This window comes from Anopheles marshallii, chromosome 2 (assembly GCF_943734725.1).
Source record: "Anopheles marshallii chromosome 2, idAnoMarsDA_429_01, whole genome shotgun sequence".
Classification (NCBI taxonomy): Eukaryota; Metazoa; Arthropoda; class Insecta; order Diptera; family Culicidae; genus Anopheles; species Anopheles marshallii.
The window spans coordinates 4,285,319-4,305,098 of record NC_071326.1 but is presented as its reverse complement, the minus strand read 5'-3'; the positions used below and the strand labels follow the sequence as shown (position 1 = coordinate 4,305,098).

Genomic DNA, 19,780 nt, shown 5'->3' with positions numbered 1-19,780 from the left:
GGCCATATTTTATCAACTTTCTGGCAGTAAGGTATTTGAAGCGCTGACAGCTTCGCTCGCTGGGGCACTGGGGCACTGTTGGAGGTCCCCGGATGATTGGTAGCTTTTCTATCGGAAGTTTTGCAAAAACTTGAACACATTCACCCAAGTAAGCAGTGTTATTTATTCGGGTTTGTGCAACGTAATCGGGGTTGGTTTTTTGGAGCCGTGTCGGATGTTGCTAAGCGCACCTTCTTGCCGGAACAGTCGCGATCGTGGAAGTGGCGCCTCGGTGCGTTCGTGGCACGATCGCGCATACGACGATCGTGAGCGAGTTGGTGCTACTATCGATCGAAACTTAATCACAATAGCACACGCGAAAGGAAAACCCGTGGCGAAACGGTTCGCCAGCACAACGATGTAGTCATTTGTGCGATTCAAAAACGCGTTCTAACGATGATCCACAACGGCTGGACGGTGTGTGTATGTGGCGTCTGTTTGTTTATTGATCTAAACCCATCATCCTCAACGCTTCCAGCGCCCTTTTACTGCCACCACCCTTCGTCACGTTTAATCACAAGCAAGCAACACCGCACTGCTCGCCCCATTCGAACCGGCGCAAAGTGGGATAGGTCTGTAAGATTCGCACCTTTTTTTCTGCTTTGTTTGGTTTTGTTTGCCTTATGAGCGAATCGTTGTCACACGCAGCTTCACGTCCGCTGTGCGCGACCCGGTCTGTTCCGGATGGGTTCACAAACTCGCAAAGGGTGATCTCGTTGGCCTCGAGGCCCCCTAACACTCGTCCACCAGAGGCCCCGTCTTGGAGATGACCAGCAACTAAATGATGCGAAACCGAGTCCCACCGAAACCGGACCGCACGGCACCAGCGACGGATGGCTTTAGTAACGCGCGGAATGTTGTGACCAAACGAACGGGTTTCGCGGCCAATAATGAACGAGTGAAGCGTGCGAGCGTTCGGTACGAACTGACGCGCTGGATAGCTGCATGGAACGGATGTACGTGCCCGGATACTGTTGGAGGGAGGCCCACGTTCGTTCGGGTCCACGCGCTTTCGGTCCGAGATCGGAGCGAGAGCCGATCGGTGGTCGTACACGGTGCAATGCGACCGGCTGGCCCGAGCACGGAGAGAATGCATCATCTTCTCCACAGAATCGTAGCAAGTTCCGTGCCGCGAGCAACAGCGTGCTATTGGGGACACAAGTGGGACGGCTCCGAAGCGCTGACGGCGAAGGTTTGGTTGGATCGGGAGCAAATGCAGGAAGGATATTTTTCGTGTTTTATGATTTTTACTGTTGTATGGCTTTGTGTTCGATGTGTGTCGATGTTACGCTCGCATCCTGTGCAGTGATGCATCGATGTTTTTTCACTCCTTTTAAGCTTGAATAATACACCGGGGAAGTTCAACAGATACGATCACAAAGGGTTGCTGTCGGTGGTGAATGCAAACATTCGAGCACATTTAGTCTTAAGTAAGAAAAACCACCATGTTAGAAACACTTTCAGATCGACAGGTAATTGGAAACAATGTTGTGTTGATCTTAATTATTTGCCTAGAGTTTAATTTTATTTTTTAGTGTAGTGTTGACTAAGCTCGACCAGAGTTGTTTGGTTTTAGCAGTATTTAATCAGTTAATTGTAGTACATACACATCACCTTGACTTATAGGACATCTTGATTGTTTCAGCAGACATTCAATCTATCGTATCTCAGTTTGTGAAGATATATAATTGAATATAGAAAATGAAATTGGGTTGATGTTGTAGAATCATAACAACAGAACCATAAACACAAAACAATATTAAATAAAAATGAATTGGGAAGAAAATAAAGATGGATTAATTGTTAGGTTGCTGGGATCCTTAATATCTTATTTAATTGTGAAAATATGTTTTTTTCAGTCCTAAAATGTATGAAATGGCATATGAAATTCCCTACTTCTTCTACCAGAATAACACACTTTTATCCGAATTAATATTGATATTTATTTGAATTGCTTTTATTTCAATTTTAATCAAGCCACAATGGAGCCAGCCAGGAGCCAGGATCCAACCCTACCGTGATTCTATTTCTGTGCATAATCTGTTTGGAATATTGATACAATATATATATACAATATATATGAACACATTGAACGACGAACGTCGATACACCAGACGGTGTCACCTGTTTGTCATTCTGAGTGCTTGCAAAAAGCATACCAACACTTGACACGTTCTCTGTTCGATTCGCAGGTACGATGAAGTTAAAAATGGCAGAGAATCGAAAAACGACAACGGCAATGACAAAATAATGCCATTCTTAGCCAGATGTGAAAATGGGCGACGTCAGATTTGACATGTATTGCTCTAGCTACTGCTGACACATTTGCACGCGCCTACCATTCTCCGGTAGGCCACGGCCTTCCCGTGAATGGTGAAGAATTCTAGGAATTTTAAACACTCCGCTTAAGCGCTACATCGCTTTAACCTACCCCGTATCGACCGCCGTTCGTAGCGCAGTGGCGTTTTGCGATCTAGATGAGCGGCGAATGTAAAGTAGCCCCGAATGGATCACGGTTAGCAGGTGTGCTGTGTGCGTGTATGCGGTGGTTGCGACTCAATTTAGCAAACCAGCTGAGGTTAGCCGCGGATGATATCAGTCCGTCACGAGCTCGCTTACGGTGTTTCTAAATGCTGGGCAACATTCGGCCGGGCAGCCGATAGCGTACAACATTGATACGAACGGTGGCGGGTAGCGAGGCACTGCGAATAATCTCGCATCCTGAAACGCACGAGTTGCCATGACTGAGAAGGATAAGCCTGCTGAGGCATATCGTCGCTCGCACGGTGTGCAAGGATGGACGTCTCCATTGCTTAGACAAATGCGAAAGTATTCATTCGCGATGAATTCGGTTCAGTGAATGAAAATGGGGTTCAGTGGTGTTTCCTGGCAACTTAGGTCTAATGTTTGTTCTGTTGCATGGTTCCGTTTTCAGTTTAAAACAAAATCCTCATCTAATCAAACATCCTTTCCACCAAACCTAACACACACACATACACATTCGCTTGAATAACGGTACTGAAATGTAAAGCATAAACTTCAAAGAATTGTAGCAAATTATTTTATTGACTGAGTGCTTATCTAGAATGATTACTCAACACATGTAACATTTGTTAATTAAATCAGAAGTTCCTAAAATTTTCACACGGTGTTAATTGGGCATAATTTGGATACAGACACGTGGACGGATCGGTTTGTGTTTTTAAAACTCATCTCCATCCACACATTGAATGCATTAACCGTAATGAGCGCTGTTTGGTGCATTTCTGAATTCGATGTGCCTGAAGGCAATGAGAAGACACAAGATTCCAGCAAACGAGCATTCCTGCGCCATCTTCATCCCTCACCGATCGCAAGGTTAATTGAAAATCAATAAATTCTTCCACCGTTTGATTCGGCCCACGCCCATTGATGAACAATTCCATCACCGTCCACTGTCGACAGCAGGACCACCTGAAGGACTCGATAAAAACTGGACAACCAGCATAAAACAATACGCGACACGGATGTGTGTCGTTTTTGTTCGCTTCCTTTTCCGCGCGGTAAAAGGTCGATCGTTTAGGGAAATGTGGGAAGCCGAGCCAGTGACAGATTCCGGATACAACCGACACAACACCAGATCAAATGGACTCGTAACGGTGTACCGGTGTTTTGGTAAGCGGTGGCGACAGCTGGTACCCAATAGACACATGCAAACATTGCCTTCGAGTGATGATGATGATGATGATGATTCGCCAGTAACGATTCGCCCTGTTGTGCTGGTGCTTTGTTTTCATTCTACGTACCATGGTTTGCGTGCGTTTATTTCGATTGAATCACTTCTCAGGGGAAATTTTTCGGGGCCCGGATTCGGCGTTCCGGCGTTAGGCGTTCGTTGATGGAGGGCACGACAGGCAAGCACGCGGTATCCGGTGATTCGATTAACAGCGAGCAGCGTTAACGGAGAGAAGGTGCAAGTTAACGAAACATTGCTTATTGGATTTCTCAAGCAAGTTTTCCATGGAAATTTCCTAGCACCACCATTCATTTGCTTTAATCCAATGTAGCAAGTTTGTGGGAGCTTTCTCGTGAATATCGAAAGAAACGAATAAAGCCGATCAATTAGTTCAACTGTACCAAGATTTCATTCTACTTTTATTGAACCTCGAATGAGCTGCGAATAGCTGCTGCTTTAAGTATAGCAGTTGTTGTTGTTGTTGTTGTTTTTATTATTTAATAATTACATGTAGCTTGACATTTTATAGCTTAGATTGATACTGGTATTCCTTTTTGAAACCTTAACACAATATTATTCAATGTAGTTTGCTCGGTGGCATTTGGGATAATGTTTTGATATTAAATGAATAAGTATTATACCGTTGGGAAAAATTCTAAAAAACCATGGTATCCTTTTTTGATTTGTATCTAAAGTAACCTAGCTAAATATCTAATGTAACCTAGTTAGTTTAAGAAACACAGTTCATGGAAAGCAAAGCTTATCTTATCATCTAGTTTGTCCTTATATCTATATATTATCCCTGTTTGGGTGGGTATTACATTGTGCTTCATATTTGTCGTATGTTATTTTGAGGTACTCAGATAGATATTGTATGTTTGTTTTCCTATGGATATCCTTTGTACTATGCCATGGTGGTAGGTTTAAAATGCGCTTCAAACATTTGTTTTGGAATATTTGCAGTCTTGCAATGTGAGATTTGGCACATTTGGACCAGACCGGGCTGGCATAAAGAATGATCGGTCTTATTATAGCTTTATATAGTAGTAACTGGTTTTTCAAGTTTAGTTTTGAATTCCTATTAATGAAACAATAAAGGGACTTTACAGACTTTTCTTTAAGTATAGCAGTAAGTGAATAATTTTATTATAATTAAACAAGCCTCATTAGTTCTAAACTCCGAGCATCGTATGAAAATAAGCCATAAACATATTGTCCACAACTTAAAGGCACTTCCACGACTCTACAATTCCACTCTCAACATAGCAAAAAACTGGTTCACCGAATTCAGCGTGCCAGGAAGTTGTGGTGCATTGTAAATTGGGAAACTTATTTCTTCGTATCGCAACCGCGAATTGTATTCGTTTCCATTTTGCCATGAAATTTCGCCCAGCAGCAAGCGAATGTACTACTGAGAAACTGAGAAAGTGGGCCAAGCTCACTGTTCTCATTCTCGGCTAATGGTACGAGCGACAGTTCCGCTTCAGAACTGATTTCACATTAGCTCCTGGTCCCGTTTAGTGGCAGGGATGCGTGGCATTTGTGTTGTGAATTTGTCATACTTTTTTATTTTCCTTTGCAGTGCACATTGAGCTGGGCGTCGGGACTGACCAGTGAAGGCAACTGAACTTATTTTATTGTGCATTCAAAGTTTTACTTGACCAGCGTCTTTATTATTTGACCGCAGTATTTTGTTACTGGTACCTTGGAAGAAGGACGGTGAATTCAGAGAAGGAATGGTACATTAACCACTCTCCATTTGGAAAAATGGTTCATTCACTGAACATAAAACATTGTTTGCCCCATTAAATTGGAATGTGTATTGGTGCACTTGTTGAAAACTTCATTAAATGTAGATTAAACAGGGTCTGGAGGGGCGTTTCGTATCGTTTCTACCTCATTGCCCAAAGCTCATTTAATGAGCACACCTGGTTAAAGAATCTTCTCGGTGGCATTGCGTGCGAAAGCCGTTAAAAAGAAACAAACGATCCCAAACCCCCCAAGGAAAACTCCCCCATCGGTCGGAAATTGCATTTTCCCATAAATGGGTATCATGCAAAGATACCATTTTACGGCTCAGGAATCCGGCGCCAGATCCCGTTTCGCTAGCAAAATAGCATCGAATTGCTTGCAATGTGCAACGCCTCCGAGCTGTGTCCAAAGAGTAACTGTTTTTTTTTTGTGGTTGTTGTTTGTTTCCGTGGCTCCTTTGGCAACCGATAGCCGAGACGTTGCGTTGCGATTCGATCGACATCACGCTTCTCTCGCTGCGGGAGGGTTGAAATTGAATGATATCACACTCACCCAAGAAGCACGTCAGAATTGAAGGGATGCATCACATTCAACCACGGCGCTGGAAATGTAGAAATGTGGAGTGGTTGGATCTTGCAAGTAGCCTACTGTAGAAGACGCCATCGCATGCTGCACTGTAATTGAATCTCAGTTAATTCGATTGCGCTTGGCATAAAAGCTACCTTGTTTTGCTCCTATTTTCTCCCCCTCCAGGTGCCACTTTTTGCCCACCTGCTGGAGTTGGGGAGCATAATGGCAACGTCACCAACGGTCTGGTGGAAAGCGTCTTGCACGATGCCAAAGATTCGCCCCGTGCGCTACCGATGGAGGCGCTTAGTGGCTTGTAAGCTTTTCTCCCAAGACAGAACGATAAATGTTTTCCTTTGCGGCGGCTCGAATGCTTCGCATCTGCTACCTTTTCCAGTAGCCTTCTGCTCACTCTCTCCCACCAGTGTATGTGTGGTAGAATACGGTGCCATTCGCTCGTACCCGAACCATCAGTGCACGTACCGTACGGTGCTGGTGAGTGGTTGAAGATCTTGAAAACGGCTGTTCGCAAAACGCATTTCGTGTGCCGTGGTTTCACCTGAAGCTGAAATATGAATTAAGCACCGTTTGAGACCGTTCGCAGAAGTGTGGATGGTTAAATGTAGCATTTAAGTAAGCCGATGCTCTTGTTGACACAATGGCACACTACCTCAAGGGAATACACAGTGTACCAATATTTTCTTCACAGCAACGACCGACACGCTCACCGACCGTCCTCCATAAAAAACGCCTTTAAAATGTCAAGCGAATAGCGGCTCCGGCACCAAAGCAGGGGACAGTAAAACATAATGTCATCATTAACCAATGCAGCACATGCTTTGATTGCTGCTATAAAAATGCTTCCACTTGCGACCATGACACAGCCATCGGTCACCTGCCTTCGGACCAACGGCTGGATGACTCGGATCACCTGCGCGATAAGGGACGATCCACCCGAAAGACCCAACAGTTTTCATGAATAGACCATCAAGCAGCACTTTTTTTACGACTTACGGAGCCGCCCGGATGGAGTCCTGGACATAAGAGAGTGCTTGTGAAGCTGGTGAAATGTTAATTGCTCTCATTGAACGGTGAGCGATAGAGGCGAATAATAGTTATGAGTTAGTGTTCTGGGATGTCCAACACATACGCTCTTTAGCTGAGTTAGTTTTTAGTGCGAAATCTTCCCTGTTGAACAATTTCCAGCTGAAAGGTACTAATGATAGTGGCTTGCTAGTCGAGCATCTACTCACATTCACTTGCAAAACTGAACCAAAAAGTGCAGAAATTGGTGCATCAGCTGTGGAATCGGTGATGATTGTGGGCCGGCATGGCCCTGCACCCCTTTATTGCCCTTTTTAAATTCATCTCCCGTTCCATGCTATCATTTCATCTGTTTCCTCGTTCCTTCTTTGTTTGCTTTGTTGCACTGTGAAACGCGTTTCGTCAGACATGATGGAGCTTAAATGGTGGTGGATTTTGTTTCCTTTGCATCCATTTCGGTCTCCTATCTGCCCCGGCAGCATCTTTGGCTACGGCGAAACGACATTAAACGTAAATCATTTCGCAAAAAAAAAAATCCCGGCATCAACGGTGAGTAGCGCAAGAGATTAAACGAAGATGATAAGGGTACGTCGTGGAGTGGGTATAAACAGCGTGAAGCATATTTTATGAGGGTCCCTTCGTACACTGCATGCGGAATGGTACGAGACTTAATGAGAAAAGCAAATACAAAAAAAAAATAGTTGAACTAAAAGAAGGACCCGAACGGTGACGGGTCCCGAACGTGCCTGGTGGCTGACGGGTTTTTTTGGTTTTATCATCAATCCGAGATATGAAAACTTGCCCGCAGTGTGGTTTAACGCATCGTACATTTGCAGCCATCTCAACCGGAGGGAAGGAAAAAGCTAAACAATTAGAATAATTATTTGTTTATTACCAAGCGGATGAACCAAGAACAATAACTATGCAATTTGTGAAACTATTGTTGATATTTACCGACTCTCTTTAAGTTGATTATTTGAGTTAATTATTTCTTTAGGCTTTTCATTACAAACATAATTATCCTAATCCGATTTTCCTTCACTGCGATCTATGCACACATTTACCCATTGGCATACGTATTTTTTACGCATAAAAGCTGTGGACAAATGGAATGTTAGCACATGAGAAGCACAAATGATTAAATCACCACACCAAACTGAAACTTTTTTGCGCATTACATGGAATGTGTGTGTTTTTTTGCTTGTTGAGAACATCTGTTGTACAAAAAAAAACATACCCCTTCCAAACACAAGTCATACATGTACGCCTTGATTGCTCGTATCATCCGTTTTTGTCAAACAAGGTCCGTTGCTTGCCGCCTTTTGTTCGCTCGCGTCGTCGGGAAAAGTTTTTGGTGCAGTGTTTGTGCTTAAGCACAGGTATGGCATGCGTTGTGTGTGTGTATGGCTCGTCGCATGGGGGCAAAATGTGTGGCTTACAGTGGGATACGGTTGCAGAGAATTGTTGAGCGTTTTGTGCTCCGTTTTTGAACAAGTTTTGCTAAATTACAGATACAACCAGCGAGAAACTTTTGCCATCATCTGAACGGTTTAATCAGCAGCTATCATGAGCGATATGTTAAGTGAATTCACGCTATTCCAGTGCTCGGTACGTAGGAAGGTGAGAATTTCTTCTTACTAAGTGGTTGCAATTCTTTTAATTTTCAACCCTGTTGATATTTTTCTTCATTACCTGTGAAAGGTAGCTTGCTTATCCAGATGAGTGTGTTTGTTTGTGTGTGTATATGTTGGATTGTGCAGATGATCAAAAACATAATAATAATTTCTTCAACAGAGGTTGAAGTTGGAAAGTGGTTTTTAAACAAAAGTCTTACTTAAATAAACTTTATTATTTTTTTTAAATTAAAAATAATTTTCTATTATTAAATAATTCTTCTTAAGCCGCATGACAACCTCTAGAGATCTAGCAATTTCTGGTATTCTAAGGCTGTATTTACCCATAACTGGATACTCTGTCTTGCGTACGAATATTCCCAATACTTTATGTATTCATTGATTAGTAGTTTAGTAGATTAGTAGTCATTATTTGTACTTGGAGAAATTGCAACACTATGCCCATTTGTTTTGATGCACGTATTAGGAACGTATTCTATTATACGCGCTCTTGATCGCCATTTTTTCTAGTACAAATGTGTAATGTTATATATTTTAAACTGTGTATAAACTTATCAGCATAACTTTTAAGGAGTGCTACTATGTAACTTTTTTCCTGGTCTCATTAATGTGTGCTGAAACTTTTAATTCCGTATTGTGTAAAACAATATGAATACAGTACAAACAATTAGTTTATTCCCATGTAAAGCGTGTATATGCAGTGAACAAACGAGTCTATTTTTGAAAGATACCTTAAAAAGACCTCCTTCGAACTTCTTTGAACTTCCAGATCTAAGAAATTCTGAGTCTATCTACCCCTTGAATATTAATTCACGAAATCGTACAGCATACAAATAAAGCTAATCAAATGATGTTGATTATAATACTTTTTTTTATTACAAGCATACGTAAAACAGCGATGACAAATGTACAGAGGGAAGATTAAAATTAACGCCACCCATTCATACCTTACCGAGAACTCATTGAGACCCACCCTCAACTTAACCCTAGGCAACCAAGTTGGTTACATTGTAACGCACGCCAACACGGTGCGATGTTCTTGCGGCCGCATATCTTTATGAACAATCCTCGCTGCACGTTCTGAAACAACATTCTGTTTTCGTATCCACTCCCATTGGCCACTCTGTAATTGGTAGCTGGTGAAAGCAATTTTTCTGTATACTCATGCCGGTTCAACCTTCTTGATCGTCTAATTGCCACTGCTAGTGCGAGAAACATTTCCTTCGTTGCTTTCTTTCCTTCTTTCTTTTTCATTATCCTCCAACCGTGACGGTGGAGAAATGCCGACCGATAGCAGCAGCACGCCGTATTGCATCGTACCTTGAGGGTAGCGAACTTTATGATGATTGATTATCGTACGCTGGGTTTTCCCGCGAGCGTTTCCTGCCGGTCGCTGCTGCGTTTGCACATTGACCGCCACCATCTTCCGTGCAGACTGGCCCGAACGCAGCGCCGCCAAGATCCGAGGCATCCGTTTCGTTTTTAACCCTCAGGAGAACCCACTTCCGGCACTGGTCGATTCGACCTTTTAACGACGGCAAACAAACTAATGCAATAAAACTGTAATGAGATTATAACGCTGTCTTGCTTTTCATTCAAATCAAACGAACGGACACACTTGCCTGAACCCTCGGGTTCACTGCCGTAGGGGCTACAGAAGTTTTGCTGCATTTGATGGCTGCCCGTACGCGCGCCCGTTTCTGTTGGCCATCACCTGTGCAGCGGGAGAAATGAAACGGGCGACAAGGAAAAACTCCCGTTCACAGTGAACTTTAATAAAAATGTGTCGGTCAGCAGCAGGTGACCAGCAGGGGCGATGCTCAACGCCATTTAAAACTCTACCGAAAGGCTGTACAGAACTCTTCACAGTCAGCTACATTTGGGTTGCGCTTTAGTTAAAACGGCTACAAAACACACAGGTATCGAAAATAATTACACAACACTGGCTTTATAATAACTCTTGTAAGGACTTTATAACCACTTCATCCAATTATTGCTTCAGTGAAGATATTATGCTCTGAAGCTTTTAAACATTTATCTAAAAGTAAAACTTTAATTAAAGTAAAAGCATTATGAAGTGTAAGAGATCATTTGTTTCATAACATTAATGTTTTAACTTTGTTGTTATTTTAAAGCGATGACCTTTTGAACGGTATTTTCAACCCTTTCCATTGATTTCACACTAAAAGTTGGACCTTGGTCAACAATTCATCCTTAATGCTTATGTTCATGACTGCATAACGACCCTTCTTCGACACATTTCTAGACAATGCATCAAAATTTTGTTTTATTATTCTATTTATTATGAATGAATATAATACGATTTACAAGCAGCGATAAGTTATTCATTTATAGAAAATTAAAAAAAACTCGTAATTTCATCAACAATATATTGTTGCAATTTTTCCTATTTTGTCAAAATACATTTAGTATTTCAACCGCAAATTTCTATACTGTCTCGATGGCAAGGGATGGCAATTGCAGAAACTAAACCAGATAAGGTTAATTAATTTCATGTAAATAATCTAATTCCAATACAATTAAGTATTTTAATAATTAATTATTATTTGAGAATTATAAATTATTTTTTTATTAACTACTTGAAATGGTTTCATTGGACCATATTGAGTTATTAAAAACAGCAGCCGAACATTTTAATCGGGTGAATTTCATTAAGATGAAATGAACATTTATATGAGGCATTCATTTAATGAACGACTTGGCGTCTCCATTGCGTTGAAAGCGAAGGATAAATTCCATTAGAAAGCTTAATTTAACGAAAGCTTAATGGCTTCAAATATCCTTTCCCATTTGCAATGTTGCACACAAGCAGCAGTAGCGCGATGAGCTTTGGTGTCCAAATTGTGGAGCTTTTACAGAATGTTTAGACACTGTGGAAGAAGGACATTCCATAATAATTTTGTATTTAATATTTATAAATAAAAAATATCTTTTATGAATGAAACGAAGTATATTTGACCCCGGATTCAAGTAAATGATGATAAGTTATCCCAGTCGAATGATCATTATTGTAGTTAATGTTTTATCCAACCTTATTGAAACTGATTTCCTATGGAACGAATAAATTTCACTAAATTTTCATTTTTTTTCAAGAAAATACGAAAATATGCTATGCTACAGTCCCATCACCTGCTTTTGTCGCTGGTACGATAAGCACGTAAACGCTTCAAATAAAATAACTGTGGTGAAACTAATAGCGCTATTTTATTTTTAAATAAATATTATTGAAAGATAATGTTCTCATGAGAAATTAGTTTGTAGTAAACAGATGACCATTATTGTTGTGCATTTTAAAATTACTTATCTTTGGAATCATTCATTACGACCTAACAAAATTGATTCATTCATACCGAATTGTACGTTACCATTTATCAGCCAACGGAAAAGAAACCTGTAACACATAAAACACAAAACAAGAGCTGTTGAATTGTACGCCTTTGGAGCCGTAGACTTCAGGCAGGGCAATCATTTTGATACACGAAATTTGGAAAGTCATCACAAAAATGTACACCAATCGCCAATCCAACCTCCAAAATGTACTTCTTGGAAACCGTTGTTTGATCCTTGCAAGGTAGCAAGGACAATCTTAATTGATTTACAATTTATTGCGACTCCTTGAATGCCGAACGTCTCCGCCGGGCATATCGAAATCGGGACAAAATGGAGACCGTACAATTTATGTTTGATTTTAAATTTATTCCATACTATGTATTAGGTAACGAAACACTGACACACTGTCTTTTCATGCGGTCGGGGTACGAAGCCGGTCCGGTTTTACGTTTTGTAAAACGTGAGGTTGTGCTTGTTTTTGAAGAATTTTCGCAGCGTGAGCCGCCAGAATGCGACCCGGAAGTCGACGTTGTAGAACGCGTAGATGAACGGGTTGATAGCGCTATTAATCCAACCGAGCCAGGTCAGGAACTCCATCAGGTCATCACTCTTCGAGTCGTCCGGTAGAAATGGCATCAACAGGTAGTACACGAAGAACGGCAACCAGCAGGCGATGAACCCTCCCACGACCATGCTGAGCGTTTGGGCCGTCTTCGTTTCGCGCTTCAGCGATGAAATGCGGATCGGGATGCGTTTCCCGTGTAGCCGTATCTTGGTCGCGTTATTCGTCACATTCGAGGCGCACGATTCGGACAGTGAGATTTGGCTCGCACTAAACTGCACGGTGTTGATGGGCCGTAATTCAAACGTGGCGCCGGAAAACTTCGACATGCCGCTTGCATTGCTGCCGTTCCGCGTGGTGCTTTGGGTGCCACGCGCGGCCACGTTGGGCGTCGTGCGGGTGGAGCTTAGAAACTCGTACAACGTCTGGTGCGAAGTGTTGTTGCTGCTGCTGCCATTCGTGTAGTGGCCGGCGGAAAGGGCGTGTCGTCCACCGTACGCCCCACTCGCCATCTGTCGCGGGCTGGTGTCCGCATCCGACGTACAGTTGTCCACTTCGATATCGCAGTTCTTTTCTGTTGCCTACAAGTGGATAAAAGGATAAAACGATGCAAGGGAAGTGGTGAGCGCGGAGAAAAGGTCAGAAAGTAAACTGACATCGAGTAACCCGCAGTACATTTATACACTACGCAAGAGGTTGCGCCCAAATAGGCAAAATTTGATTTCGTCTAGCTCCTTTCCAAAGATAAACGAAAGAAAAACCCAAGACTAATATTTAACATAACCCATCCCAAGCGAGTTGTCTGGTTTGAGAAGGTCGAAAAAAAGGAAAGCAATGTTGCCGAACCCCATGCCTTGCAAAAAATCCCTCTTGGCATCGGGAATTATCTAAACATTTTATATTACTGTAATTGCAAGAGGTTTTAAAAATATAAAGTATTGTGTAACACACATCTGTTTATGGCACAAAACCTCCGACTGATAATTTAATTTATATTCATTCTGTCTATTAAGCACCGTCTCCGCAATTGCCCAATTGTCAGTGTTCGACCGTCGAATCGAAATACTTTGAATTATTATTCCCTGCACGGAACTTTTAAGTCCCTCCACGCTGCTTTGTGTGCTGGAACGTTGATAATATAAAACAAAGCATTCAGGCAATTAAAACCGCTTACCGCTGACGATGTAATTTCCATTTGCGTAAAAATCTATGATTGCGGAATTTTAAGTACACCGTACCCAAAACAGTCCCTAAATAAGCATCCCAACCCTCATCCGGTAAGCCGCGGGCGACTCATTAGCATAACAACGGACAACTTCAAATTAAATCCCACAACACATTTCTCCCGAAACACGAAATCAAATGAGTTTTGGATTGGGCCCCGTGAAAAAACACCTCCCTGTAACAGGCTGCCGTGTATGCTTTGGCAGCATCCTTCGGCGTACCGCCCGAGCCTGAGGTGCGAACCCGACACGAGCACATGTCAAAAATGACTCGTTCTCACCACTCTGGCTCGGTCGCCGTTTGGAGTCATTTGCCACTGATTCCTCTTTCACTAGCGCTTACCTCCGTTTTGGTCATCCTGTTTTGGCGCGACGTAAGCACACAACATATCTTCGAGTAGACGTACAGCATCACGGTCATCGGGATGAAGAAGGAACCCATGGCGGAGAACACGACGTAGCCCTTGTTCTGGTTGTAGTGGCACTCATAGCTTTGTAGTGTCCTTCGATCCTGATCGTACCTGTGCGCTCGACACAAGAGGGCACGTTGATGGGATGGCCAACGAAAAAAAAAAAAAAAACAGGGCAGAAAGAGAGAAAGAAGGAAAAAAAAACAGCTCGTGAGAAAACCGTTTCGAGGGCCCGCAAAGTTTTCGACCAAGATCCCGATCATGTGCATGGAGCGCCCAAAACCGTGAAGTTTTGGGACCGTTGTCGGTCGGCCGCGAGCTGAAGTTTCATCGTACGGGGTAATTGATTTTGTGGAGATTAAAATTTTTGCAAGTGAATCCACTTACGAAGAGCACCCGGGACGGTTCGAGTGTGTCTGTCAGACAGCTTATTGCTATACGCGAGATTAAACAGCGCACCAGGAAGCGGGAGTGAACTTGTGAACTTTTGAATAAACATTTGGAATTGAATTTACCACGGGCAGAGAAGTACTGCCCGGTTGCGAATGTCGACATGTGAAGGCACAGGACAGGAAAAAAAACGGTTCAAGCTGGAAAGATGGAACGAGGACATGTTTATGTATTTCAAAAGAGGTTCCAGTTAAAAAAATGCTTTCACTTTCTAGACACAACAAAAGCTTCCGTTAAACATAAATTGGGATATTTACGCTTCACGAGCTGTCATTCAGTTGCGTATAAGCGTGCATGGTACTTCGCACAAAAAACAGTCCAAGTTCCAAGAACGTCGGGAGCACTGGTTTGCACCATCCCGTGTCCTGTAGAATGTGAAACCTTAACAGTGCGGTGGGTGCTTTTGTGCTTTGTCCAGCGTCCTGGACATCCTTTGCCGGACATTCTCCGATGCTGACTGCTGGTTGTGTTTGCTTCTTGTACTACCGAGGAAAACAACACGATTACTTGGAAGGATTTCTACGAAGGCACTCAAGCCATTCCTTTTTCGTACGAGTTTTGTGTGATTTGTTCGGGCTAATTTTGCTAAAAGGTCATTCATTGTCGATTACCTTACCGTTTCGGGTACTGGTGCCCCTCTTCGCGGCACTTATGTGGCATCTTTCATGTCGATGTAACATGATTTATACGTAATAGAAACAACAACAAAATGACTCGCAAAAAGATACCAACGCGTTTTTTTTGTCACATGAATGATCGCATTAATCTTTTCGGTTAAAAAGCCAAACCTTGACAAATCACGAAACATCTCCAGGCAAACATCTGCCGGGAAATTTGATGAGGGTTAGGATATAAATAAAAGAAAAATGTAGCGACATGCGACGATAATATCGAGAGGAAGAAACTGTGAAAAACAAGCAGGTTTAACTATTTGCCATAATAAAAGCAATGCAGCAGCGACCTATTGCTTCGTGGACGTGAGCTGAACATATCCTAGCCAGAAGTTCCCATCGCTTGCTAAGAACTACGAATGCCACCATCATGTACTTCAGTAATGTTTTCGGAACCAATATTTGGAGTCCAGCATTTGTCTCATTGTCATGATGGTTGCGGGTGTATGGGATACGGTTTTATGACTACACAGGGCCAAGCGTCCGTCGAGCGTCGAGGTTGTCGATGGGCCACTTTAAGGCGAACGGACCACATCATCCAAGCAGCTGTTGGAAATCTCACCGTACCGTCTCACTAATGGTACGTGGGTAGAATTGGAATAAAAATAGCACGGACGAGCGACTAGCCACTCGAGAGGTCTCGTTCTATTTGGGCGGATGAAGCGATGGGATGAAGTGTCCCTACGATGATGTACCCTTCAATTGAGCATCTAATCCATATGGCAACAAGAACACCATTGCTGCCCTAAGGTGAGATAAATGTGTGTGTGTATACGTTCCGTGATGTACTTACCAGCCAAGAATAGGGGGACAGGTGATCGCTAGTGCTACCAACCACACGACGAATATCATCAACAGTGCTAACCGCTTGGAGCGTCTTCGTTTCGAGTAGGTGAGCGGCCGGGTAACAGCGAGATATCTGCGGCAAAAGAAGTCAAAACACCAAAACACCAACCGAATACCGCGTTAAAAAACAATCTTTTCTTTTCTTCAACGGCCAGGCCCACGTACCTATCAACGCTGATTGCGCAGAGACTCAGGATGGAGGCCGTACAGAGCAGCACGTCGAGCGATATCCAAATGTCGCAAAGTATCCAACCAAGCTGCCACGATTCTGTGAAAAAGGATAAAGTAGAATGAATAAGGAATGAATGCACAGATGAGGTTAAAAAAAAAAAAGTTCTACCACCCATACGCATACACCCACACGCACGTACAAATCATCTGGAACTGGAATTCAACGCCAGCGTTCAACGCCGAATGGAAGCGGCGAGCAGTAAGCGAGGCAGCGGGCACAAGGAACGATCAGGCAAAAAACAGCAATATCCTAGGGTTTTGTTGATTCAAAGGATTACTTTCACTTTCATCCACAAAAGTTCGTGGATTCGCGTTACGCGTACGCAAACAGCGCACTTCGCCATGAGCCAATTTGCCGGCACGGTAGCAGCAGAAATTTGTGTTAATTTTATTTACCCGCGCGCTTCGGCGGACGATAATGAACTTTCGGCTTTCTTTCGGCAGTTACCGCGAACGTTTGGCAGCGATGGGCGAGAATAAAAACGCATCCCTCGCTACCCCACCCACCTGCAATTCCCTCGTGTGCACTTTTCCTTTCATTTGTTCCAAGGAGCAAACGATTTACCAAAGCCTGTTTGTCTTTCCGGGCCTACTTGCAGCAATTGGCTCAGGAGTGTTTTATTGGTGTCTTGCGATCGCTTTTGTCATTTGTTTGTTGGGAGCGAAAACAAAAACAAAAAACAAATCTCCGAACGATTTCATTCTGGGTGTTGATAAATTGAGCTTGTTCGTTCTTCTCTGTTTATTCCAGTTCGCGTGTGTCATAGGAATATGTTTCATTATTTGGTCTGTACTGTACATTTTTCCACTCTCCGTCTAACTTAACCTCAACATAATGGAGCTTTAATGAAGTTTAGATGACAAACAGCTTTACAACACTGTGTGCGCGCATCGTTATCTGTGTCATCTGCCACCACATGTTCGCTATCGGGCTCAAGCTCAATCAGCATTAACATGAGGCGAGCTTACACACACGCCCACCGTACCTGCACGCTAGACAAGCGTAAGCCGGCGCGCCTATGCTCTCGCTATCATCTTTCATTGGCAACGGGGCGGAAAATCGTGCGTTGCTACCGGAGCCCACTTGTCTCGCTGGGCGCACAGGCGAATTCTGGTTGGGATTTCAAAAACAAAAATTGGAAGCTGAACAACGAAATCATACACATGGCTCAATTTTCCCGACCATCAAGATTTGCTAAGTGCGTGGGGAGAGGGAAATATGATAAAAGGCAACCAAAAAAAAAAAAGCCCATGAAGGCACCGAGCCAGAATCGCGATTACCGACAGACGTACGGTGTAAGCCGACGCCTATCAATATCGTGCCAGACAGGACCAACCCGGATGCGTCTCCAGTGGGTTGCCGCACCGAAGAATTAATCCTCGGCGTACACGAACCACACATAAAAAAGGGATGGTGAAGCTTCACAGGCAACAAGTTGTAATATGCGATGCCCCGGTACGATACGTTGAACCGTGGTTGATCCCTGGGAAAGGTTGTACAGATTAATGCATTACAGAGACGAGGCTCCCAAGCTGGAACTGGAAATGGGAATATTAGCACAACAAAAAAAAACCCCCCGATGAAGGAAGTATGAAGGCGAAACGTACCGACGACGAACACGATGACAGCGGGAGGCATCACGAAGATACCGACGAGCCAGTCGGCAACGGCCAAACTCATTACGAAGCAGTTTGTGACGGTGCGTAACCGTCTCGTGGTCAGCACGGACAGGATCACCAGCGTGTTCCCCACGACGGTGATCACTATCAGCAGACAGAACAGCGCTACCAGGACGAGCTTCTTCCACGACAGGCAGGCCCGGCTACACCCGATCGTACCATTGGCCCGGTGCCGGTCGTCCAACACCGTGCCGAGACTGGCCTCGTTCAGCTGCAGATTAACAAACAGCTCCTGGTAGGTGGTCGAAAGGGCCGCCGTATAGTTGATGATGACCGACGCACCGGTGGTGACGGTGGTTCCATTGATGGCCATCTTTCGGATCTTCGCAAACAAGCGTACTATTTCCGCTCACTGAATATCACTGAACCGTTTTCGTTGGCATGCGGAATGCACTAGGCTCGTCTCATCTCGCAAACAGTCTTATTAAATGCGGCGGTTCTTATTCACTCATAACCACATATTCTACTGCGCCGGCACAGAGTAGAGAACGATGCTTTTCTTTTATATGGCACCGAAATCACCAGCCTCGGAATGTTATACGATGGCATTAGGCAACTATTCCGTTCACCATTTCCTGGCCTGCGGGAAGACGGATGCCTCGCTACGACACATAGCAACACACTTTTCGTTTCAATTTCATTAAACAAATTCTACACCATAATCTACGGTACACCATCAACGCGCGCGTTCACAACTCTACCACAAACCGATGGTTTTTGCAACCGCGACGATGCCGCGGCAACGGGAGCATGGGAATGTTATAATTCAATCGCTAACCAACGCCACCCCCAGCGCCCATCAACGAACGAGATCGAATGGCAAAGATTGGGGTGGTTGCATGGCGGTGACAGTATCCAGCGGTGTTCCGGTAAGGTTATTTGCACACCCTTTGGGCACCGAAACGGCACCGGTGGTATTGATGCGCCGGAAATTATTTGCTGCCATCGACGATGGCTAGCTAGCCGACGATAGTTGTCGGCGTTGCAACCGTGGGCAGGCTTTCAGCGTTTGCGAAGGACATCCGCTTTTTCGCTGGTTGATTGCATCCGGAGCGCGGCCAGTGTGCTGGGCAGTCTGTAAATTAGCAAAAGAAGAAAGATGGCAGTGATGGTGGAATATTGTGCTGCAAAATAAAACTTTAAAACAAACTAATTCATTTCCCCCTTGTTAGCTCTGGGCGTGCATCGAATCACGTGACTGATATATGACGTTATGGGTGATTATTTTGCGAGAAGGTTTGTAACTGTTCCGAACCACAACAGAGGAAAGTTGGCAAACCGAGATGTATGTAAATTGAACGCTGTACTGATTCCTGGAAATTGTCAACTTTCCGTGCGGTTTTCAAAGCGTTATAAATTTCGTGGCTAAAGAAAAACCAAAGTGATACATTTTTGCAAGCTGTTTCGAAGATATACTTGTTCCCTGAAGTGAATGGTGAGCACGTTAAAAAGGAACGAAATAATTGGAAGTCATAATGCATTGGTTCTTCTCATTGCTTAAACAATTAATGAAGCTATTTTTTACTTTGAATAACCAAACGTGTTGGTGATATTAATGAAAGATTCAGGCGCATTCAGCAGTTCCAAGAAATTGCCGAAAATGTA

The 19,780-nt window shown here is 43.5% G+C and overlaps 1 protein-coding gene across 1 annotated transcript; it reads right to left on the bottom strand.

The window, feature by feature from the left end:
- Positions 1-12,546: 12,546 nt before the first annotated feature.
- LOC128710075 (probable G-protein coupled receptor No18) lies at positions 12,547-18,488 on the bottom strand. Its single transcript, XM_053805114.1, has 5 exons — positions 18,104-18,488; positions 16,430-16,532; positions 16,212-16,337; positions 14,231-14,408; positions 12,547-13,245 (listed from the first exon to the last, which is right to left on the bottom strand). The coding sequence occupies exons 1-5, from the start codon at positions 18,486-18,488 to the stop codon at positions 12,547-12,549; spliced, it is 1,491 nt and encodes a 496-aa protein (XP_053661089.1).
- Between the last annotated feature and the right edge of the window lie 1,292 nt (positions 18,489-19,780).